The sequence below is a fragment of the Phocoena phocoena genome, chromosome 6, assembly GCF_963924675.1.
Source record: "Phocoena phocoena chromosome 6, mPhoPho1.1, whole genome shotgun sequence".
NCBI lineage: Eukaryota > Metazoa > Chordata > Mammalia > Artiodactyla > Phocoenidae > Phocoena > Phocoena phocoena.
The window spans coordinates 40,627,185-40,652,820 of NC_089224.1; the positions used below are offsets into that span (position 1 = coordinate 40,627,185).

The 25,636-nt window shown below is 33.5% G+C and overlaps 2 protein-coding genes across 2 annotated transcripts in view; one reads left to right on the forward strand and one right to left on the reverse strand.

The window, feature by feature from the left end:
- Window positions 1-24,785, reverse strand: part of IFT74 (intraflagellar transport 74) — a 72,731-nt gene extending 47,946 nt beyond the window's left edge. The window contains exons 1-7 of the mRNA XM_065879092.1: window positions 24,666-24,785; window positions 21,377-21,512; window positions 19,146-19,194; window positions 17,509-17,607; window positions 17,282-17,342; window positions 14,857-14,916; window positions 13,540-13,601 (exon numbers count right to left, since the gene is read on the reverse strand). Coding sequence (XP_065735164.1) covers window positions 13,540-13,601; window positions 14,857-14,916; window positions 17,282-17,342; window positions 17,509-17,607; window positions 19,146-19,194; window positions 21,377-21,512; window positions 24,666-24,785 — 587 coding nt within the window. The remainder of the gene's footprint in view (window positions 1-13,539; window positions 13,602-14,856; window positions 14,917-17,281; window positions 17,343-17,508; window positions 17,608-19,145; window positions 19,195-21,376; window positions 21,513-24,665) is intronic.
- On the forward strand, window positions 4,759-8,290 carry LRRC19 (leucine rich repeat containing 19). The gene is made up of 4 exons (XM_065879659.1): window positions 4,759-4,839; window positions 6,075-6,588; window positions 7,250-7,438; window positions 7,962-8,290. Exons 1-4 carry the CDS (start codon window positions 4,759-4,761, stop codon window positions 8,288-8,290), a joined length of 1,113 nt encoding a protein of 370 aa, XP_065735731.1.
- Window positions 24,786-25,636: the final 851 nt, after the last annotated feature.

Consider the following 25,636-nt stretch of genomic DNA (forward strand, 5'->3'; position numbering starts at 1 on the left):
CACTTAATTTTGTAAGATAGTTTTTTAAAAAACTGATATTCCATTTATTCTCTATTTTTTAATCACTAAATTCAAGCCCACATATCATTTCAAAATAAATATCAAATTGAGAAAAAAATCCAAAGGGAGAAAAAGGCAATAATAGCTGTTTCCTTTTAAATCAACTTTTTAAATAGGGTAAACTGACTCAAGAACAATTTCTGCATAAACTATCGGCTAGTTATTCTGCCAATCTGATGTCTTCAAGATAGCCAATAAAGCTAGCAAATGTTGCTGTCTAAGGATTTGTCTATTTAGTGTTGTGATGGTCAACATCCACCTACCCCATCTTTCAATCTTTCCCCTCTCAAAACATGTACAAATATATGAAAAGCCCCATGGACCTTGTGGCTCAATCAATGCATTTCATAGCTTTAGACCTAATAATGGTTTAGATCTATTGACTGCTTTCTTGTACAGAATCTACCTTAAGCTCTAAGTATATATAGTTTCTAACTCTAAAATTTATCAAATAGAAGGAAAAAAAAAGATTCCTTTTCTAACCCTTACGATTTTATTCACTTTAGCATACTGGAGAAGACAATTATTAGTATAACACAGATGATAAAGATAATAAATACAAGACAATCCTCTGTCTCCATTTTCACAAGTCTCACAGTCCCACCTGACCTCCATTACTTTCTCCGGCTGCTTCTATTCCACATAAACTCTTTAGTTTAGTTAATTTTCTTTGTAGCCTATCTGCTTCCTTTATTCATCCTTATCCTATTTATTTCTTGGGGAAAAAAAAGAAGCTCTTTTCCTTTATCACTGCCCTACCCACATGGGCATCCTACAAAAACATCAGGAAGAATTTCACTACACCATTGAGAAATACTGAAACAAGCCACTGGAGAGGTTGCATACTTATTCCTAGAAATCACTAAATACAGGTAAACTACCTTTTATTTATGATTTAGGGATCTCCTTTTGTAGGCAGTGGTCTGGAATAAGTGATAGCTTGAATTCATTTCTGACTCTAAAAGGGATTCTATTATGATCTACATTCAAATTGTAAAATCTAGGAGAACAGTGGCTTTTTCTTCAAACTTTGATTTAGCCATGTAAAGAAAGAAAGTGGAAAAGGAATAAACATAAACAGATCATCAGATGGAAGGCAATGAGGAAGTTAACTAGAACAGACCAATACTCGCATAACAATAAATTCCTCATTGCTAATGCAGCAACAGACTTTAGTAACTTGAAATGAATCTTGCTCACCGAGTAGTTTCTTACCTCCTGCTCTCGTGGAATAAATTTTCCTAAAAAATCATAAGCAACTAATTGTAACAAGTGCAATAAGAAGGCTCAAAAGACTAAATTTTAACCACTAAGGATGATAGTAACAGGACATATTCATATCATTTCAAACAGATCATTTGTTTGCAGCAGTTTCTTATTTATTTATTATTTATTTATTTTTGATGTGGACCATTTTTTAAAGTCTTTATTGAATTTGTTACAATATTGCTGCTGTTTTCTGTTTTGGTATTTTGGCTGCAAGGCATGTGGAATCTTAGCACCCTGACCAGGGATTGAACCTGCACTCCCCTGCATTGGAAGGCCAAGTCTTAACCACAGGACCGCCAGGGAAGTCCCTATTTATTTATTTTTTAATAGATCTTTTTAAAATTAATTTTTATTGGAGAATAGTTGCTTTATGCAGCAGTTTCTAATGTTGATTTTAACAAAACAGAAATAAGAAATATCAAGGTCATGAATAAAATGACTAAATGGAAAGTACTTATAGTAAGAAGAATTACTGAAATAAATGGCAATTTCCAGTTAAACATGGCATGTTGAATGTACCCACTAACTTTGACTCCTGTCCAAAACCCTACTAAAATGAAAATAAAAGGTAATTTGAAGTATATAAACTCATAAAGACAAAAAGAATGGAAGAGGAAACAACAGCAATAAAATCTAGAAACTAGAAAGCTAAAAGTTAAGGGCAAACTGACTGGGAAAGCAAAATTCTCCCAAGCCAGCAGTGGGGAAAGCTTAGAAGCCACTTGATTTACACTGCAGAATCCCTAGACGGCACAGAGATTGGCAGTACCAAATATTCTAGAAGTAGAAAAGGAGGGGCTGAAACATAGTTGAAAGTCTTTCTCCCTGACACTGCCCAGCCAGGTAAAGGCCCTCTCCTACCTAAGCAGAAAAATAAGGCTTCTGTTTTTTTGCTCTGGGGAAAATAAAACAAACAGAATCTGGGCACTAGGCACAAGTGACTGCAGGGACGTTATGCCAAAAGCAGGGAGAGTAAGTTAAAGTTTACATACTAATTACTGAGGTAAACTCAACTTTTCCACCACTGAGCTCTCAGAATGCTGGCTACTTGGCCTCACCTTTTCAGGCAGATTAAAAATGTCATTTTGGGGAATCCAAGCAGCCCAAGAGAAACAATCTAAAGATAATGACATTTAGGTATTCCCCCAAAAAACAGTCCATTAAGGTCACTCTACAGTAAGATCTAAAGTTAATAAGAACTGGGAATTCCCTGGTGGTCCAGTGGTTAGGACTCCACGCTTCCACTGCAGGCGGCACGGGTTCAATCCCTGGTCAGGGAACTAAGACCCCAAAGGCCATGCGGTGTGGCCAAAAAATAATAGCGAAGTTAATAAGAACCACACAAATGCACAGTTTCCCATCAGCTTTTTCGTTTCCCACTCTTATATGTAAGTCCTAAACCAAATATTAACAGATACACAAAGTTCAAAAGAAAACCTCTAACATAAAGGATACTTATAAAAATAAACTGGAAAAGCACAACTTGAGGGTACAAAGGCTATTCAAGGAAAAAGAAAACAAGAGATACAAGAAAAAACAAGGAAAAAATATATTCATACCACAGTATACTACAAAAGAAATTTTCAGAGAACAAAAAGAGCTTAGAATTAAGAAGATGACAGGAAAAAGAAAACGTTAATAGAAGAGTTTGACAATAAAGTTCCAGAAAGCAGAGCAAAAACACACAGAGATGAAATGTGGAAGAGTAAACATAAAAAATTAGAAAATCATACCAGGAGATCCAACACCTAATTAAAGGGGTTCTAGAAACAGAAGTGAGGTTTTTCTTTTTTAATGAGGAAGAAAATTATCAATACCATCAGTCAAATAATTCAGAAAATTTCCCACTGTTTCCAGATTGAAAGTGCCCACCAACTGCCCAGTTTCATGAATGAAAACAGACTCTCAAAAGGATCATGAAATTTCAGAATATCCATATTAAGCCTATATTGTACAACTCAGAGAATATAGCCAATGTTTTATAATAACTATAAATGGAGTATAACCTTTAAAAATTGTGAATCACTATACTGTACACCTCTAACTATACAATACTTTAGAGCAAAGAAAAAGCTTTGGGGTTAAGAAACGGCAAGTTACATAAAAGGATAAAGAATTAGAACGGCATAGCATCACAGTTCTTAACAGTAATACAGTCATGGTTGGTTGAATCCACAGATGTAAAACCCATGGATACGAAAGGTCCACTGTATTCATTATATTGCACCATTTTATGTAAGGGACTTGAACATCTACAGATTTGGTATCTGTAGGGACTCCTGAAAGCAATCCCCTGCTGATACTGAGGGACTAGAAACCCAAAGACAATGGGGCAATGCCATCAACCTTTTGAGGGAAGATTATTTCCTACTTAGAGTTCTACTTCTAGCCAAAATATCTTTCACGGTCTAAAAAAATTCTCTTCTATGGACCTTCTCAGGAAGCTCCTGCAGGAAGCTCCATGGAAAAAAGGCAGTAATCCAAGACAGGCCATTCTAGAAAACAGGAATCCAGTAACAAGGGCAAAAGGGAGTCTCTACAATGAGGGTGGAAGGAGAGTGGAAGTCAACGGCTGTGTAGAGGGCCTAGTGATCAGCTCATCTAGATCAGAGCATGGCAGCAGGCTCTAGGAGAGACTTCTTCAAGCAACTGAAACAAATTAAACTATCTAATATACATAAACTATTGATAGATTTGCTAGGGAGAGTTTGGGTATAAATTAATGAGGAAAAAAAAAAACCCTAAGCACATGAAAAGAAAACCAGGACAATTAATTAGAGGAAAAACAGTGTGCAGGAACAGAATAATAATCCTGTTAACAGGGCTCAGTCATTGACAGCTTTATACATTCCTGATAGTATAAACACTGAGTACCCATCTAACCAAAATTACAAGTGACTATGCTCGGAGAGTAAAGAGACAGTAAGTATATATTTGATGCATTGAAGATGAAGGTAGGGAGTGTTTGAAAGAAAGCTGAGGACTCTCATCTCCCGAAGTGTTAAGTCAAAGGATAATATCAATAGATAATGCCTAAAACTGAAAAATCAAGAAGTAGCAATATAAGCATATACTTAAACGTGTATATATACATAAATATATATCCTTCTGGACTTGCTTTTGTGCACATATATTAAAATTTTAAAATGTACAACCACTTCAATTGTTTTAAAGTTCCTTTCACTAGATCTAGGAACTAAAGAGACACCCTGAAAATTACTGTCTTTCATTCTCCCCAGGAGCTTTCCAGTTTTTTAAGATTAGAGTGCAGGGAGGGTGAAGGGATATTTACTTGTTTCATATTTTATATATTTTAAGAAAAAATAGATTTAAAAGGAGAAAAATAGAAATCAAAATGTCCTAAAAAATCTCTAATGTTCTAGTCTCCTAATGAGATATAAATACTCTCTTTTCTGTCAGGCTTGCAATATGAAAATCACAAGCATCACAATCTTGTTTTGGCCACTCTCCATGCTATTGTTATCAGACGAAAGCCAGACGTCTAAAATCGTAAGTTTTTACAATCAAGCTAGTGAAAATATTCTCAAAGGTACACTTTGTGTAGATTTAGTAAAATACTGAAGGCAATAAAAGAAGAAAAAAATTAAGCTATCAAAACAAACTCTTTAGTTAGCTGTGTATATTCAAAACATGTGATCTCTGAGCCAGATTCTAATTTGACAAAAGCAGTCTTCATTTTTTAAAAAACTGAGTTCTTTAAAAGCTGACTAAAGGAGAAATACGTAAAATTTCACTACAAAACCGTAGATTAGTTAAGACATAAAAAACACACTTTAAAATGTAGGAAACGTTTAAAAAAAACCACATATTTATGAGGGAAATTGCTGTTGTTACATTATTATTATTATTGGGGGACATTTCAACTACAAAAACAGTCAAAACAAGAACTATTTCTTTGGATTTATATCCACATAAGGAAAGCACTTCTTCCTGTTGCCTGACTCTTTAAACTCAACACATGGCTCAATTTCTGTTACAAGATATTTTCTTTTAAAACACCAAATTTTGAGCTGTTAACCCTATAGAGGTATATATTGAATATTGTTTCTTAATTATTTAATAGTCCTAGATGTAGTGCTGGTAGCTCTGATTTTTAAAAATTACATTTTTACATTATTTTCTCATTATAAATGTCAATTTTGCACACTGAAATACTAAATAACAGAATTATTATTTACCATTTATTTCCACATATATAAATGGCAATATACCAATATTTTCTTTCTGTAATGATTATTTAATAACAGTTGGAAGATACTTGTATGACAAACTACAATCTCCTTCCTCAATTATATATATCAGAATTCCTTAATCTTCAACATTCCATCCCAATTAAAAAAAAAGTATTTGCTTTACCTTTTTCATATTTTAATATAAAAAGATTAGATAGTAGGGCTTCCCTGGTGGCGCAGTGGTTGGGAGTCTGCCTGCCGATGCGGGGGCCCCGGGTTCGTGCCCCGGTCCAGGAGGATCCCGCGTGCCGCGGAGCGGCTGCGCCCGTGGGCCATGGCCACTGGGCCTGCGCGTCGGGAGCCTGTGCTCTGCGACGGGAGAGGCCGCGACAGTGAGAGGCCCACGTGCCGCAAAAAAAAAAAAAAAAAAGATTAGATAGTAGATTTTTTTCTAAAAGTATTTCCTTCTAATGTCTAATTGCCTGCATATGAAAATTTGGGAAATTCTACTAGCATTTTTCCTTATTAATGCATTTCTAATTTTCTTTTTAGGAAGTCAAATGTAATTTCACTGCAAAGAATTATGCTTTGATTCCAGCAAATATCAATAAAAATGTTACTATACTTGACCTCAGTTATAACCAAATTACTCTGAATGTTACAGATACAAGAGTTCTACAGACATATTTTTTACTCACCGAGCTCTATTTGATTGAGAACAATGTCGTTATCCTACATAATAATAGTTTTGGTAAACTCTCCAATCTAGAAATTTTAAATATCTGTAGAAACTCCATCCACATAATTCAACAGGGTGCCTTTACAGGCTTAGATAAACTAAAACAGTTATATCTCTGCCAAAACAAAATAGTTCAACTGAATCATGATATATTTGTGCCTCTAAAAAGCCTGATACTATTGAATCTGCAAGGCAATTTGATAAGCTATCTTGATGTACCACAACTGTTTCATCTGGAATTCATAATTTTATATGGAAATCCGTGGAACTGTTCTTGTAGTCTACTGAATTTGCAAAACTGGTTGAACACATCGAATGTGACACTAGGTAAGCAATCATAATTTAAATTAGTCAAAACCAAAATGTGATTGATTTTGGATTGTTCTACCCCAGAAAAGTCTCTTGTTTCATGTCTAAAAGAAAAGGAAACCTCCTGTTTAAGGGAAACAAGAAGAAACACTGAAAAGCAATTGCTGAGTACAAGCTCTCCCTCTGCCTCTCCAGAAAAAAAGAAAAAGAAGAAAAGAAAATTAAATGTTCTATATATATGAGATGAAATTGTCACTTTGTATACTAAGTTTGCAGTTTCAATATATAAGACTAATTTTTAAAAGCACTTCCTTTTCTTAGGAGAGCTTGTCAGAGAGTAGGTGAAAACAGGTGCCCCACTTTCTAAACTACATGCCATGTTCCAGATGTTCACCATAATCTAAATCATAACATTTTTACATTACTAACACAGACAAACTAAACACTAAACAGATACTGCACTTAAGCTACATTTATAACATAAACAGAAATGGGCATTTAGCTTGTTGTGTTGCTAGGCAAATACAACAGTTTCTTTTTTATAATATCTTTAATGATGACAGATAAATATGTCAAAAAATTCTAGATAAAAAATTATAAAATGCTGTTAACCATAATAATTTATTAACCATAATAATATTATTTTCCATAATAAATCTTATTCTTTCTAATTTCCTAGAAAATGAGAACATCACCATGTGCAGCTATCCGGATACACTGAAGTGCTACAATATCAAAACAGTACCTTACAAGGCTGAATGCTACTCAAAATTTCCTTCATCTATAACTGAAGATCTTTACATTCATTTTCAGTCCATTAGCAATTCAACATTTAATAGTTTTTTGAACAACTTAACAAAAAATTCAGGTAATGTACTGGTTTTGAATAATAATATTGCTGAGGATAGCATACCAAATAAACCGAGATAGTTCTCATTATTTTTTTGTATTTTAAATTTCTAGAAACTATGTAAAAGAACAATTCCTCCACCCAAGAAAAGACCGACAAAACACTGGGTTTCTAAAGTAGGCTCTGCTAGCTATCAGTCAAATGCCGTTATGCAAATTATTGATATTTAACGTCTCTGAGCCTTGGTATTAACTAGTTAAGTCACAATTCTTAACAGGTATAAATCAATAATGTTCCTAGGTGAATGGATAAACAATACCTGCAAAGACAGGTAGATATTTTGAAAAAAGGTATTCTTTCACCACACTATGAAATATCTTTATTTTTGGCAGTTTTAGTAACTTTTGCTTAAAGAAGATTATGTACATTTATTTCTAATACCAATATTGGGGAGTTATTAGGACATGTAATTATGATTATTTTATTTTTGTCAATTTAACAAAACTACCCCCACCCTCTCTTTCTCGGTATTCCATTTAAGAACGTGAATCTCAAGGAAAAAGCTGGACTTTTCTTGTCAGTGTTGTAGTCACTGTACTGATGACTTCACTCCTCATTTCAATTGCTATCAAATGTCCAGTATGGTATAATTTTCTGCTTAGTTACAATCATCATCGCCTGGAAGAGCATGAAGCAGAAACCTATGAAGATAGTTTTACCAGAAATCCAAGTCCTCCTCCACAGATATCAGACACAAGCTCTGAAGAAACTATAGTAATATTTGAACAACTACATCAATTTGTGGTAGATGATGATGGGTTTATTGAAGACAAATACATAGATACTCATGAATTACGTGAAGAAAATTAATTTCTTTCAATGTTTGATTCTTTAAAAAATGTTAACAGCTCACTCACAGTTTAGACATGGAGATTTTGATACATGACATACTGAACTATAGCTAGTAGACCATCATATTAATTGCAACACACATATATATCATAAAATTATGCTCTTCTCATTGGCATTGTGCAAGTAGGTCCAAATACAGTAACTGCCACTCCTTGTTAGCTAACAGTTAAAATACTAGCATTACTATTCTCAGCAGTATTCAGGGGACCATACATAACAGTAGGAAAAGGCCTAAAGTATTCATTAATTAAAATGAACAGATTTTCATATTAGTCAGATATGTGATGTAATACATATTAAAGTTTTACTGATTGGAATCAGTAAAGAAATAAAGATTTTGGAATTTTATCACAAGTCAAAGTGAAGAACAGAGATAGTTTAAACTGACAACATGCTAAGGTTGATTTTATGCCCATAGAATGAATTCATGGAATTGGAAGATGCTTTTTAAATTTTTTTAAATGTTTCCTGAATTGGCACAACAAATTTCTGAAAATTTAGTAGCGATTTAAAGCACAGGTTCAATGTCCAGGCACAATCTCTTGATTTTCGTTACAAAGAAAGACTGTCATCAAAATGTATGACTGTCACAATTGAATAATATGGTGGCTTCCAAAGTGGGAATCATCTATGAATCTTGTTTTTTAAAATACCTATTTCTGCCTCTCTTTAGATTTTTATTCAAATGCTTCTGTGCTGTGGCTGAGGAATCTTCAGTTGGTCCGTGGTCAGTTCTTTGGGATGCTGTAGATAGAGCAATGTTTCCCAAATTGTCTTCTAGAACATTAATTTCCAGAGAGACATTCAGAAGTATTTACAGGATGGGGGATTAAAAGGTACATGGAAAAACTACTATAGAATTACTAGGAAATACTGGGTTTAAACAAAGTCAAACAAGTTTCTTTACTATAGGACCTACCCAAGGCTTTACTAAACTGCTCTCTGCTCTTCAAGAGCGAAATATTAAGAATTTGCCAAACTTCCTTGACAACAAAATCTTTTCTTTGATGTATGGCTGCTAATACCTCATAGGACAATAATGGTCCAAAGAATATTGGCCTTGAGACTATTATAGGAAGAGTCTAAAGTGAATTATTTGCCAATTCCTTATAATCCATTGGCTACAATCATAATTTTAACAACTTAATGCAAATAGTGGCATTAAAAACTGTAACAAAATCTATCATTTTTACCTTCTATATGTGAGGAAATTTAGTATACAGTATTCATATCTTTTAGAGAAAGGAATATCTCTAAAACACTGAAATATATTTATGGATTAAATAATATGGGGTTTTAAATTTTCTTCATCACTATACAGGGAAGGGAACAGTGTCTAGTGGTCTGGATGGAGCAGGGTTGGATAAAAGCTGATGGAGATGGGTGCATAGGAGTATAATACACTATTTAATTTTTGGGTATGTTCAAATTTCTCTATAACATAAAGTTTTTAACACATGTACATACCTGATAATTTCTTAGAAAAAAGAGACTAAAAATAATGTAGGTGTACATTATATCCTAAAAATAGTCATTTTTAAGGTTATATCAATAGTAAATTCAGTTCAAATGTCTACTGAGGAAAATAAAAACTGTTTTGGATGATATACCCTGTGAAATAAAAGAACTGACTCATTTGTAATGCGTATTTGTATTTATAGGAACATGTTTTCAATAAAATATATAAATGTTTTAAGTGTAATATTTCCTAACAGATAATGTAAATTATACGTTATCGTTTTCAATCTCAATTATAAGAGTGAGATAACTTTAAAAATATAAGGCATCTTTTTCTAAATAATCTATCATTTTACCAAAATATCATTTCTTAATTTGAGGCAAATATTCATATTTGAGAAATGTAGTAAAATGAAATATAATTATGAATGAGCAAAAACTACCTTTCATCTCTTACATTCAAAAGCCTCTTATAATTAAATATTGGGTATTCAATAGATATCTGACTAAACAAAGAAAAATAAATGGGTTTAAAATTATAATTTCATATATTTTTAAAGGATAAATGATTTTAGCTAACACCAAACTAGAAAACTGTAGACATTAGAATTGGAAGAGAATCATTAGCTCAAGCAGGCACATGAAACTGAATTAAAGCCACAGGTGTCATAGTAACATATTGAGGCTATATACTATAACCAATTTATTAAAAATAGGTGTTACATAATAAACTAGATGGTCTCATACCACAGTAAATGGTGGTACTAAAAGCGAAGAGAATAAAAACAAGATTTTTATACCTGCTTTCTCAAGGTATGACATTTCCTGCTCCCTTTGAATGTTCAGAGTCAAGGTAAAGTCTTGTGTTATTAAGATGTTGGCTATCTGATTAACACATGAAATAAATCTATCCTCCTGTGATATATAAAAATAAACTTTATAAAAATAACTTGTTATTAATTTAAATTTCCTCTTAAAGGGTCAGTAGAACCTATTTCACTCAGCCTTAGTTACAAACTACAGATATTAAGTTTTGAAACTGCTGACATTTTCAGGACAAAGTACCTTATTTTAAGAACATTTTCCTTAATCAAATGAACCAAATAGACAAATAAACCTATGCAATTCTTAAATTTATAATCTGGGAGTTATTTTTTTGGATAAAATATCTATAAAACATGTACATATAATATTTATAAATCTGACCTGGGTATCGTAACTTTTCAGATAAATGATGAAATAAATGAGGACCTAAATGTTCTAAACTATATAAGGTCCTCAACAGGGTATAGCTTATTATTTCTTATTCTTTAGGTACCTAGGAAAGTATTTTATATGTAGTAAATGATAAATATTTGCTAAATGGTCTAAAACCAGAACAACAACAAAAGGAAGTTTTCAAGTAAGTGCTTGGTCACCACGAATATGGAATTTTCTTTGTAAAAGGGAAGAGACTTCCAGTATATTTGTAATTTTTAAGATAGCACTTTAGGGACTTCCCTGGTGGTCCAGTGTTTAAGACTCCGTGCTACCAATGTAGGGGGCCTGAGTTCAATCCCTGGTCAGGGAACTAGATCCCGCATGCCACAACTAATACCCAGTGTAGCCAAAAAAAAAAAAAAAGACAGCACTTTACAGAAGCATCAAATGATAGATGGGGAAAATGAGATTCCTTTGTTTTTCATCAATAGAAAATTACATTTATCCTTCAAATAGTTCATCCTTATATTTAAAATCCTATTCTTCATCAAATATTTACTGTACATGCAGAGGTAATATGACAGTATGTTTGATGTTACATAATTTTGGTTAATTATTATCCTTTTTCTCAAGGAAATTGATATTGATAAGTTTATGGAACAAAATGTGTGCAGTATTAGTATGTACAAAATAGCTCATCTTCTGTTTGCACTGCTTTAGACAGTAATTAAGATCAAAAAGTCAATAAAGAATAATTATGTTAACTAATGCTGTTGTCTGAATATTTGTGTCCCTCCAAAATTCATATGTTGAAATACTAACCACCAAAGGTAATGGTATTAGCAGGTTGGGGCCTTTGGGAGGTGATTAGGTCATAAGGGTGGAGTCCTCACGAATGGGATTAGGGCCCTTATAAAAGAGATCCCACAGGGCTTCCCTGGTGGCGCAGTGGTTGAGAGTCCGCCTGCCAATGCAGGGGACACGGGTTCGTGCCCCGGTCTGGGAAGATCCCACATGCCGTGGAGCGAATGGACCCGTGAGCCATGGCCGCTGAGCCTGCGCGTCCGGAGCCTGTGCTCCGCAACGGGAGAGGCCACAACCGTGAGAGGCCCGCGTACTGAAAAAAAAAGAAAAAAAAAAAAAAAGATCCCACAAACCTCCATAGCCCCTTCCACTATGTGATGATACCTTGATAAGGTGCTAGGTATGAACCAGTAAGAGGGCCTTCACCAGAATAGGACTATACTGGTGCCTTGATCTTGGACTTCCCAGCCTCCAGAACTGTGAGCAATAAATTCCTGTTGTTTATAAGTAACCAAGTCTATGGTACTTTGTTATAGCGGCCCAAATGGGCTAAGATAACTACACTACATCCATTTATTATCTTTGTAGTCATTACTGTCACTGCCACATTTACCTTATAACGAAACTCAAAGTTACTTGGTATTTGGTCTTTAACCAGGTTATATATAAAGATGCACAAATAATCTACATCTATGATTAGATTACTAATATAACAACTAATTATCAATTAATAATTGAATAATGAAATAACATAAATAGCCCACTGAATAATAATGTGCATTTCATTAGACTGGGGCTTAAATCTCATAATTCGAATTAGTTAAAAAGCTCAGGTTAGGGACTTCCCTGGTGGTCCGGTGGTAAAGAATCCATCTTATAATGCAGGGGGGGAGGATTAGATCCCTGGTCGGGGGAACTAAGATCCCACATGCCGCGGGGCAACTAAGCCTGCATGCCACAACTAGTGAGCTCACGTGCCTCAACTAAAGCCCATGTGCTGCAAACTAGAGAGCCCACGTGCTCTGGAACCTGCATGCCACAACTAGAGAGAAGCCTGTGCGCCACAATGAAGAGCCTGCATGCCGCAATAAAAGATCCTGCATGCCTCAACAAAGATCCCGTGTGCCGCAACTAAGACCCGACGCGTTAAGCTGGGACGAAGTGAGAGAGTGGCATGGACTTATATACACTAACAAATGTAAAATAAATAGCTAGTGCGAAGCAGCCACATAGCACAGGGAGATCAGCTCGGTGCTTTGTGACCACCTAGAGGGGTGGGATAGGGAGTGTGGGAGGGAGACGCAAGAGGGAGGAGATATCGGGATATATGTATATGTATAGCTGATTCACTTTGTTATAAAGCAGAAACTAACACACCATCGTAAAGCAATTATACTCCAATAAAGATGTTCAAAAAAAAAGACCCAATGCAGCCAAAAATAAATAAATAATAAACAAATCTTTTTAAAAAAAGAGCTCAAGTTAAAATTGCAAATGGTAGAGATGAAGATGTTCTTATCCATCTTAGATTTTAAACTCCAAGACGTAGAAATTTTATTTCTCTGAATGAAGATAAGATACATAAACAATACAATTTGTATTGCAAATATTCAACTTTTTAAAATAAAGAATATATCAGGAAAAACCAATTAACAAAATTGTAAAGAATTAAATGGCTCAGAAGTTAAACTACCTTATACAAGTTACTTATAAATCTGTTTGATTTCTAAATGGAGTGTACTCACGCTTGTCTTTCAGTAAATATAATATCCATACTTTGTGTTTCTCGATCATTTTGAGCTTTAAGCTGAATAAAGAGTTAACACAAAAGTTATTGATAAAAATTACCATTAGGCCAAACTATCTCTTTAAAGGTTGTTCTGATTATGAACCAATTAGAGATTATTATAACAATCATAATGCCACAGGCAGTTTTAAAAAATACAGTATGCTTCATTTAACAAACCACTACAAACACCAAATACAAATAAATGGTCTTTTTCACAGGCATTGTAATCTCACACCAAAAATATTCATTGTTTACTGATCTGTCAAGTAATCTAATGTAAACTTCATTAATGTAAACAGAATTTCAAGATTTTTTTAAGTGTTCAATAGTTGATTAGTAATATGTTAAATTTACACCCAATGCAAGTTGTATTCTTAAATCATTTAGGATTTTACCTGAGTACTCCTAGTTGACTCTACCTGAGCATATTCAGCCTAGAATTTGGACCCATCTCAAAAAACTAAGAAAACACAAAGATTTTACTTTTTTACATTTGGCGTTAAAAATACAGTTTTTAAATTAGGAATTCTCCTGTGTTTTAAAGCTAAGAATAATTTCACTACATTATCATTGCTTTTATTAACAGAATCCCAACTTAGAAAAGTCATTCTATAAATCCTATGCTTTTATAAAATAGGCTTTGATTGTATAAATAAATTATAAACTATGCTATAAGTTGTATGTTATTTTCTTCCAAATGTTTATAATCAATTAAGCTAGCAATTATCATTTTACTGTTTTCTACCAAATAATCCAAGACCACTGAACATAAATTCTCATTTACTAATCAAAAGTAGTATTATGTCTGGCATCATATGGTAACTATTCATTTTCTCCCTTTCTAATAAAACTCTTCATTGAGTACTCAGCTCCATTTCCACAAACATTAAACCAGAAGTATTGCAAACTAATTCATATACAATTAATATATATATACTAATTTATATAGAAACTAGTTTATATACATAATACATATTATGTATATTATATACATAATATATATGTAGACGGGACTCCCTAACTAATGCTTAGTGAGAGACCAGTTTAAACACAGCCTTGCAGAAAGACACTGAAGCATCCACTTGGGAGAGCCAACCAACAGGAAGAAATTTTAAAAGAGCAACTAAAGGAACTCAACTATAACAGTAGTATTTAGGATCAGAGTAATACCTATCTCCAAGGTACATAAGGTTTTATCAAATTATTTCTAGATATAAATGCTTTGTTTTGGAGGCAATGTAGATCTATCGCTTATACTTATAAATTTTCTTACCATGTTGTAATCATTCATTACTTCTTCCATTTCCGTATTGGTATTAAGTTTATCTACCAACTAAAAAGAAAAGTACAAAAAAACCATATTATATTAGTCTTCATAAATTTTCTCTGTAATCCATAATATAGGTATTCAATCTTACAACTAATGAGTAGTCATTTAAGTATTAATACTTCCAAGTACTTTACATTCTAAGACAAAAACAAATATTGAGCTAAGTAAGCATACACTATGAATTACAGCAATCAATAAACTACATCTTTAGGGTGGAAAAGTAGGCAGTAATGAACTACTCTTCCTGCTGATCGTACCTCAAAGAGCTTTGTCTGCTCTGAAAAGATGTCTGAGCTTATAAAGAAGGATGCTGAGAAGACAAAATCTGGGGGAAGATCTCTCACTCTCTCTGTTTTTTTTTTTTCTTTTCAGGGGGGAGGAATGTTAACGGATTTACAAATTTACACCAGTGTAAATGTAAAATGATTTTCTTGGTCTTCTAAAAATTAAAAAAAAATTTTTTAAAAAGCAGGGCAAGGCACAAACAGAACACTAGTTAGTGTACTTCAAAGAGTTAGGCAATGACAGGAATAGCAAACATATTTATCTATTTACCTTGTACCAAACCCTGTTCTGAACTTATTAGATGTATTATTTCACTTAATTTTCACAATTACTCTATGAAGTAGATATTTCGTCCACATTTTGCAGATACAGAAATTTAGCAAGTTGTAGAGCCAGAATCTGAACAGGAGGCTACTAAAAGCAAACTATTTGGATGTAATTGATTTTAAAAGACTAAGCTTTCCTAATGTAATATAAATTACTATATATCACGTTTTCACTTGTGATATGAATAGTAAGTGCTAATGAGCTCTAATATTTATTGAGACCTTACTATATGTTAGATATCTGGCTAACTAACTGCTTTCTCTGTATCAGAGAAAAACCTACAAATAGCATATTTCACATGTTATTAATATTTTTATATTAAGTAACTTACCTAATGCATTCTAGTACAACTAAAAATCCCTTTCATCTAATGTCTTTTTGTATTTTATAAAAAACTATTTTTTGGGCTTCCCTGGTGGCGCAGTGGTTGAGAGTCCGCCTGCCGATGCAGGGGACGTGGGTTCGTGCCCCGTTCCGGCAAGATCCCACGTGCTGCGGAGCGGCTGGACCTGTGAGCCATGGCCGCTGAGCCTGCGCGTCCGGAGCCTGTGCTCTGCAATGGGAGAGGCCACAACAGTGAGAGGCCCGTGTACCGCAAAAACAAAAACAAACAAACAAAAAAACTATTTTTCTCATATTTAGAACAGAACATCATTTACAGAATATTATGGATTATAAAGTCCAACAAATATGAAAATTACAATATACTATAATCAGATAAATTTTGTTTATGAGTACAATGTAACAATATCAAGTAGGTATATCATAATTTACCTAACCATTATGGTGGCATGTTTCTTATTTTGTATAACACTATTTTTTTTTTTTTTTTTGTGGTACGCGGGCCTCTCACTGTTGTGGCCTCTCCCATTGCGGAGCACAGGCTCCGGACGCGCAGGCTCAGCGGCCATGGCTCACGGGCCTCGCCGCTCCGTGGCATGTGGGATCTTCCCAGAACGGGTCACGAACCCGTGTCCCCTGCATCGGCAGGCGGACTCTCAACCACTGCACCACCAGGGAAGCCCTGTAACACTATTTTTTAGTTGGAGAAGTGAGATAAAAGTTTTCAATAAGTCCAGAGACCACTGCTGCCTAAAGTACCTACAGACTAGGAAGGAAGAAAATTTTGCCACTAGAAATTTTCATGGGACCAAGATTACCCCAAAGATTGAGGCAGTAATCAACACTGCCAACGGGATCATTTCTTTTGTAAATCCACATTAGGAAGCATCTTCTGGAAGTCCACATTAGGAAGCAAAACTATGTTTATGTTAGATACTCTATTTTGACAGAAGGCAAACACTGTATTTTGAATGAAACATACTGATGAAGGTAATTTGTGGACTAAGTAATTAAATTTTTAAAATTTCATGATGACAACACTCCATAGAAAGACAAAAACATTTTTAAAGTAATGACATTGCTAGTACCCAATAAATTTTATCTACTTTAAAAATTATTATTTTAACATTGTTAGGGAAAAAATGTGTGCATGTTTCTGTATTTTTAAGTATTGATAAATTCTTTTTTTTTTTTAAAGGCTTGAAGAATACTTATAAATCTGTTAAGCCAAATTATTTCTGGGGAGGGAAAGGAGGGAGAAAGCAAAGCGAAACTTTAATATCTACACTTTCTATGGTTTCAATCTTTCTCACTACATATGTATTCATGTATTATTTGGTATTTAAAATAACATTTTTTAAACTGGTAAAAAACAATGAAAATATTCAAAAGAAATTCAGAAAAGAACAAATACCATGTTGTAGTCTGCTAGTTGTCCTTGAAACTCTTTGATTTCAACAGCTAAAGTCTCAGCTCTGGAAACATAAAATAAAAACACTCATAAATACAGAAATAGGCAGATGAACATTATGAATATTATGTATAACTACAAATTCAGTATTAAACTCCTGATACATACTACATTAAATGTTACTCAGAATAAAAACATATCTTGCATACTTTAACTGCAAAATTACTCACCTCTTTTCATATGACAAATATACTGAATTCTCTTGATTGTACATTTCTATTTCTTTCTGAAGTTTATTGATTTCTGTTGTAAGTTCACTTATTTTACTTCTAAGTGAAAAGAAATTAAAAAGTCAGTAATACTTCCAATCCAGAAAACAGTCTCTCTAGTTAAACAAAACAAACTTTTCATAAATGTGTAACAATAATATAAATGGTTTTGTGAAATTTCACTAAAAAAAGAAAAACAATTTAAGTGGCTTATTTGATTAAGGAGGTATATCCCAACTGATAAACTGATACAGGTTCTCTATTCATTAAGAAAGATGAAACACTACTGGTATGGAAACCTGGGCAAACTGGTACAATCTAAGACAGAAGTAGATACCTAATTGTCACCCTTACAGCTCTTGCTACCCTCTAGGACAGGGTTTCTCAAGAGCAGCACTATTGACATTTTAGGTCTTTGGATAATACTTTGGTAGGTGGGTGGTATTCTGTGCACTGTAGGATGTTTATCAGCATCTCTGGTCTGGATGCCAGTGGCACACCCACCAAACCTAATTATGACAACTAAAAATGTGTCTAAAAATTGCCAAATGTTCCTTGGGGGGCAAAATCACTGCCAACTGAGAACCACTGCTCTACAGTCAACTACACAAATAGGTAAAAGTATTTTTTAATACAGAAGCACAAATCCTGAAGAAGAGAGGCAATGCAATGATGAGAAACAGCTCTATCACCTTCCCTTCTTTTGATTAAAAAGTGGCTGGATATCAAAAGATGCTATTCAACTGATGGCCTCACTATCTTTCTTACTGATGTCAACTTTGAGGACAGATGGAGAAAACCTACCCTTCTCCTATTGCCTTCTGCAGTTTGAGAATCAAAAGGATTCAGGTAATTGAACAACAAAAGAATTAAGAAGGACTAAGAAAGAAAACAGAGCTTTCAGGACACGATACAAGGATGCATTAAATGGAATGCAATTCAGAGAGAAAGAAGATATAGAGGATGAGCCAACAAGAAAACAAAGTGTAATGGAAAAATGGAGATAAGAAAGTAGGACACCTGAGCAGAGAAAAAGGTAGGTATAGAAAGAGAAAAGAGTTCTTAATTTAGAGCTGCATACTTAGAGATATATAACAAAGCTTATGAATTAATTAAAATTAGGCCACATTTATAGCAACTGACCAAATACATACCTACTTAAAACTCTGTACTAAATATATTATAAATAAGCATATATATTTTACCATTAATACATATACATATTAATACATATATCATTAATACATAATATTCATATATGTTTGAATAATATATTTCAGAATAACTAGTGAAAGAAGCATAAAAGATTATTATTATTAAATGAAAAACAGTGAACTTGAAATATATAGTTCACATACATTCAAATACATAAAATTTAAAACCTCAGCCTAACTGTATCACATTTTGTGATGACATCTATTTACAGCCAAATTAACCAAAAATGATGTTAGAATGCAAAATTCTTAGGAATTAACAGACACCTAATTATCTTTTTTTTCATCTTTATTGGAGTATAATTGCTTTACAACCTAATTATCTTAATAAGTACCGTAGTTAAAACTTCATGATCATGCATAGAAAAAAAGTATTTAACATACCGAAGAAGCCCAAGATAATAAGATTTGTCTAAAATTTGCCTCTGGGGACCTAAAAAACATTTTTTTAAGTATTAGTGTTCAGTTTGAAAATGCCATCAAAATAGCAAATCCAAAGCACAACCAGAATTACACTCAACAGCTCTCTAATAGTACTCACAAATGCCCCAGTAAATCTGAAAATGAGGAAGAAGCACTGAAATAGAAAAGAGAACTAATATCTTAGCATCATGACATAATGGAAGCTTGAATTAAGACCACAAAGAGTGTCAGGACAATGGACTCAAAAAAACAAAAACAAAAACAGTGGATTCTACAGGTCAGGTTGGCTGAATGGAAACTGGGTCTAAGGGGGTCTAGAACAGGGCTAACCAAAAGAACTTTCTGCAACAATGGAAATATTCTATAGCAGCACTGTCCAATAAAGTAGCTACATGGGAATACTGACCACTTGAAATATGGCTGGTGCTACTGGGAAGTGAATTTTTATTTTACCTAATTTTAATTAATTTAAATTTAAATAGCCACATATAGCTATTGGCTATCATAATGGACAGCGCAGATTTAGACTACAAATTTCTCAATGTAGGCAAGATATTATGATTTTACATAAATTTTTCACAGACTTTTTAGAAAGAAACATAATCTTACATTTCAGTAGGACTAAAAAAGTATTCCTAGGTTAAATGTCCCAAACCTTGAGAGAGGTAAAGTGCCCTGCAAGGCATGAGAGAAACGGCTAGGGAGTACTGACTGAGGTCTATGCTGAGAAGAGGGAGAGAATGTCTCACTAGAATGGGAAATGAGAAACTGGAACAGGTAAGAGCAAAAGTCACAGCAGATAGTGGTGCATGACGGTAACAATCAGAACTCTTTCGCACAAGGCTTTGAAGTAGAAAATTACTATCTTAAATGATACTGGTCCTGTTCTAAAGGAGAAATTAACACAGTAATAAAATTTGATGAATTCTCTATAGAATTGTAGTATGTTTCTTACCCTTGTTTTTAAATAACATTAAACATAAACACTTCTATGAAGACATTTTTAAAGACTAAACAACTACAAAATTTTGACTCATTTTCCTTCACAGTATTGATAATTATTAAGCAAGCATTTCTAAATAATCAATTGTTTTTTTTTTCTCATCTTTTGGCCACGCCACACAGCTTGTAGGATCTTACTCCTCAACCAGGGATTGAACCCACACCCCATGCATCGTAAGCATGGAGTCTTAACCACTGGACCACCAGGGAAGTCCAGTAATCAATTGGTTTTTAATATTTAGTGAGCTAAGGGTATTATAATACAAGTAAGAAAATTTAAGTCTCCTGAAAGGCATGATATACTGCATTACAGAATGTAGTATGACATCTTATAATTAATTTTGTACCAGTAGAGTATCTTCATCCCTGATAAGTCATTTGCACAAATACAGAAAATAAAAAGCTCATTATAAAACAGTTCACCATGCTTCGAATTATATATATATTATAGACCAACTTTCTGAATCATAACATATAATATTATTATGCCTTTCTAAACACAGAGAGGCATAATGAGAGATGTAGTATATAAATCTATGCGTTAGCCTCACTTCCTTACTTAAGCATTATAATGGAATATTATTACCAAAAGTAACAATTCTTGATTCACTACTCATAAATACACAAATACCTTACCAGTGTCATTTTGGTATAGAAACCAAAAAAAAAAAGTATTTCAGAATATTTCTATATAGTACTAGAAATCTAATTTTTATTCCTGAGCTTTTCTTTTCTTCAAATTATTTCAAATTTCTTCAAGTTATAGCAAAGTTTACCAACAAGAACCTACTGTATAGCACAAGAAACTATACTTAATATTTTGTAAAAACCTATAAGGGAAAAGAATCTGAAAAGGAGTATATATATACACATATATGTATATATAACTGAATCACTATGCTGTACACCTGAAATTAACATGACATTGTAAATCAACTATACTTCAATTTAGGAAAAGTTATAGCAAACTTTTATGTTAAGAAAAATGAAGATTAAAATAGCTAATATATGTATATAACTCCCTAGTTCACAATGAATTTTCACATTCATTCTTTTATTTAACCCTTACAATTTTGTGAATCAAGGAATAAGAATTGAGTAAAATAGCCTCTTTCAGTCTACAATTCTGATTTAGTAATATGATACTGTAATACTTGTACAAAATATACTCATCTTCTTAAAATAGATACCTTTCATCCCAGTTTTCATTCCACTCAAACCTTGTTGTGTCACAGGACGATCAGCAACTCTGATTTGAGAGGACAGAACTCCTACTGTCCCTATGGGACCACCACGAGAGCCCAGTCTTGCTGTTCCAGGTGGCATCTAAATGACAAACAAGATTCAGCTTTAATAAACAAGAAAAAGACTGTGCCTCTAATATTGTTAAGACTGCAAAGAGAATATTAAAAAAAACTAAGATTCTATATAATTTGTAAAATTTTCCTTACATTTTAAATGTCTGAAATATTAAATAAAATTAACCTCTAAAATTCTATGATAATTAAATAATACATTTCTTTAAAATTTAAAATTCTATGTGTAGATGTATTTATAGTACTCCCAAACTGGAAAGGAGCAAAATGTCCACCTATTTGTTCTTATTTAATCATAGGAAATGGTTATAATTCCATTTCTGTAAAATAAAGTCTGGAGGATTACATTAAAAAATAGTAACAAAGTTTATCCCTATATAATGATATAATAGTTCATTTTTATTTTATATAATTTCATATTTTCAACATTATTACAGTAAGTATATATTACCATTAAAATCAGAAAAAAATAAAGAAATTTTCATCTTGACAAGAAAAGATATAATTACATCACAAGATAGCCATATAAGTATTAAAGAGTTTCCATCATTCAGCAAGCATTCATAATTATTACTCTACATGATTCTCTACTTCAGGTCTGCAGAATCTAATGTAATATTATACACCCTGAGGAAAGGTCAAAAGACTCCCTTCTTGTCAGTTCATATAGTATGTACAGGCATGGGAAGGTATAAAGGACAGCCTGAAACTGTTCCAAGATATCCTTCTTTTGTTTATCTTCCTTTCCCTCTTTTCTTTTTTCTCACTCTCTGTCAAAGAATAAAGTAGTAGATTTAAATATGTAGTAGAAATTTTAGATAGAGGTTAGATACAACCATTCTGGTTGATTTTGATTGTTTTTAATTCTTTTAGCTGGTAGCCTCAAATTCTATCAGCTAACATAGTTCTCAAGTGACTCTGAGAAGTACTTGGTAATTAATGTGAGTATGGGGGCCAGGAACAGTAACACATTCCAAAGAATACATTGTATACAGGAATACTGTCAACTACAAATTCAAATGAAATGAGTTCAGGATTATCCTGAGTGATCTTTGGGAAAGAATGCTAAATCTCTCCTTGGATAAACCTTCTGAATAATTTCCTCTTTGGCTCTATGCAAGCATAATTATGACAGCTACTCAAATAACTATATCACATAAAAAAATTTACCAGATGAAAGTATAGAGAAGAAAGCATAAATTAAAACTGCACAGGGCTTCCCCTGGTGGCGCAGTGGTTGACAGTCCGCCCGCCGATGCAGGGAACACGGGTTTGTGCCCCGGTCCGGGAGGATCCCACATGCCACAGAGCAGCTGGGCCTGTGAGCCATGGCCACTGAGCCTGTGCGTCCGGAGCCTGTGCTCCGCAACGGGAGAGGCCACAGCAGTGAGAGGCCCGCGTACCACAAAAAAAAACTGCACACATTAAAAAGAATGGAGTAGGTATTCATGTGTTCACACAGAAATATATTTACAATACCTTATTGAAAGAAAAGGACAAGAGAAATAAGAATGTATACATATAGCACTGTCCTCATTCTGGAAAATACTAAAACCATACAATTATATATGGATGTGTGTTAGTGTTTGTAAATGGATAGAAAAAGGTCTAGAAGGATATACATCACACCTTAGACAATGGGTATACCTGGGGTAGAAGGAGGGAACTCTGACACTTTTCCTTTGCATGTTTTACAACAAGCATTACTATTTTAGTAACTGCAAAAATTAGTTAAAGCACCTGGCAAACAGTAGGTGGCCAATATATTTCAGATTCCTTTTATAAATATTTAACAAGCATAAATTCTTACTATTAGAATAATAGAAAAAGATACCCTCGCTCAGTACCATATATATGAAGACTTTAGAAAAATCATTTCAGTATAAGTTGATGATGTTGATAATATTACCTAAAACTCTAGAAAAATCTTAAAACTTAAAGAAAACCTAACTTTAACAAAATTATTCCCTCCAAAAATTGCTGCTCTTCTTATTATTTAAACACAGGACCCAACATTATCTCTAGTTTGCAATTAGTCTACTGTCCGAGCTTGAGTACCTGAAAATGTAATAAATTATCCTTACAGGGTATTATTCTGCTTAGAATTATCAGCTTATAAAGTTTACCAATTATTTCTAATGTGGTGTGTTTCTCTTACTGATTCACTGATTTATGACACTCTCTATCTTACATTAAGCTCTTAACATTTACTAGTTTGTTTCTAGGCTGCTGTAGCAACCAGAACACTGTTTTACTTCTTATATTTTTATATTAGAGTATTGTACTTTTTCTTATTTTTGCCTTTGTACCGTTCTAAGTGAATGCTAGAATAGTTTTACAATGATATTCCTTCCCCTACCCCAAGAGAAATCTCAAGGAATTTTGATTGGACATAGGATTTATAGCTTTAATACAGAAAGAGCTTTTACAAATGAGTAAACTTTCCTTTTTCATTTTAAGAGTCTGAATTCTATGTATGACATATATGTTGCAAATACTTTTTTTTTAACCAGTTTGTGGTTTTTCTTTTAACCTTTTTATGATGTTTTCAATTTTTTTAAATTCAAATATATAAATATAAAAATACTTTCCTTTTCAGTACTCGATGTTTCCTGTTATTTTTACAAAGGCCTAGCCTACGCCAAGTTTATACAAAATACTTACCCATATTTTCCTCTAATACATTTATGGTTTCATTTTTTAAATATAAAATTTCTAAAATATCTAGAATTCTGTGTGAGGGAGGGATTTGGTTTTTTAAAACAAATGGTTTACCAGTTATTTGAGTGCACTACTGAATACTCCATGTTTTTCCAACTAATTTGAAATGTCACCTTAATCATTAATTAAATTCTTACACGCCCGATTCCATTTCTGGTCTTTTCCATTTCACTTGGTTTTGGCACCAATACACTATACCACTTAAATTACTGTAGCTTTAAAATAAATTTGAATATCAGCATGAGCAGGCCTCTTTCTCATAACAGTGTCTTTCAAACATTCTCCCACATTTATACTTCTAGATGTTTTCCAGAAAACATACTTATATAATAGTATGTTTTCTTTATAAAGAAAAACAAAGAAGAATCTCTTATTATAGACAAGCTTTCCAAATTCTACCAGGATATACGCATAAAACTTCAATTATTTGTTTTAAACTTACTCCAGTTGCCACTCGAATATTTCCTGATGGGGGCCGTGTTCCAGAAGGAGGCCTTCCTGTCAATCCAATCCCACCTCGAGAAACAGGCCGAGCTGCTGAAGGTTTGTGATTACTGGCCATTGCTTGCTCACTTTAACCACTGTTTGGAAACAAGGAATAGGTCTCCTTTGGTATCTTCTGTAGCAAGATAGTAGTGACCTGCATACCCTTCCTTCAAACATTTAATCCATGATGACTTTTCTTGCAAATTGCCATTCCAGGTATCACTACGTACAAGGTTGAGCTTGCTTTAATTCTGTTCAGATTTGACATTAATGTTCGATTTAGAACCATGAAGTCATTTATTACAATATGCTCTCCTCATTTCCCTGTTATCTTATCAAAATGCAAGCCCCTCTAGATATCTTTCTCTCTTGGACTCTCACCCCATACTCTAGTAAGCTTCCTCTCTCCCGGCAAAACCAGTATCTTTCTTCTCTGCCGATATTTTCTCTGTGATTTCTGGTCTATAATAAACTCCTTTATATTCTCAATCCTATTATAAATAGTTCCTTTTACACTTTGCCTTAACAGGTTCCCGTCTTCTCCTGAAAATGCTTTTGGTAGTGAAAGCTGTTTTAGCTTCCTGTCCCACAATTCCAAAGCAAAGGAGTACACCGCACTCTCCTTGCTCCACTATGTCACTGTCAAAACATTATTCTTCCAAGTTTTTAAAAAAATAAACAGGATTCTCTTCCTTTGAGGACCAAATAATGCAACTATATTGCCTTGCATCTTTCTTGGTTGCTTTTATCTAGGGACCTCCTAATCTCTCCCCCATGTTTACTAGTCTTTTGTTCACAGTCCTCTATTCCAGTACCACCAACATCCTGGATGACTTCCATATGGATACTGGATTCAATATGTAACATTCTAGCTTCACAGTTCCCTGACCTAAATTTCAGTAATCATTTCAACTCTATTTTAGTCAT

Bases quoted from the DNA above. Each gene is read 5' to 3' on its own strand.
- LRRC19 (XM_065879659.1), top strand. From the start codon at position 4,759: ATGAAAATCACAAGCATCACAATCTTGTTTTGGCCACTCTCCATGCTA. The intron at 6,589-7,249 runs GTAAGCAATCAT...CTAATTTCCTAG, and splicing joins CACATCGAATGTGACACTAG to AAAATGAGAACATCACCATG. The intron at 7,439-7,961 runs GTAATGTACTGG...ATTCCATTTAAG, and splicing joins CAACTTAACAAAAAATTCAG to AACGTGAATCTCAAGGAAAA.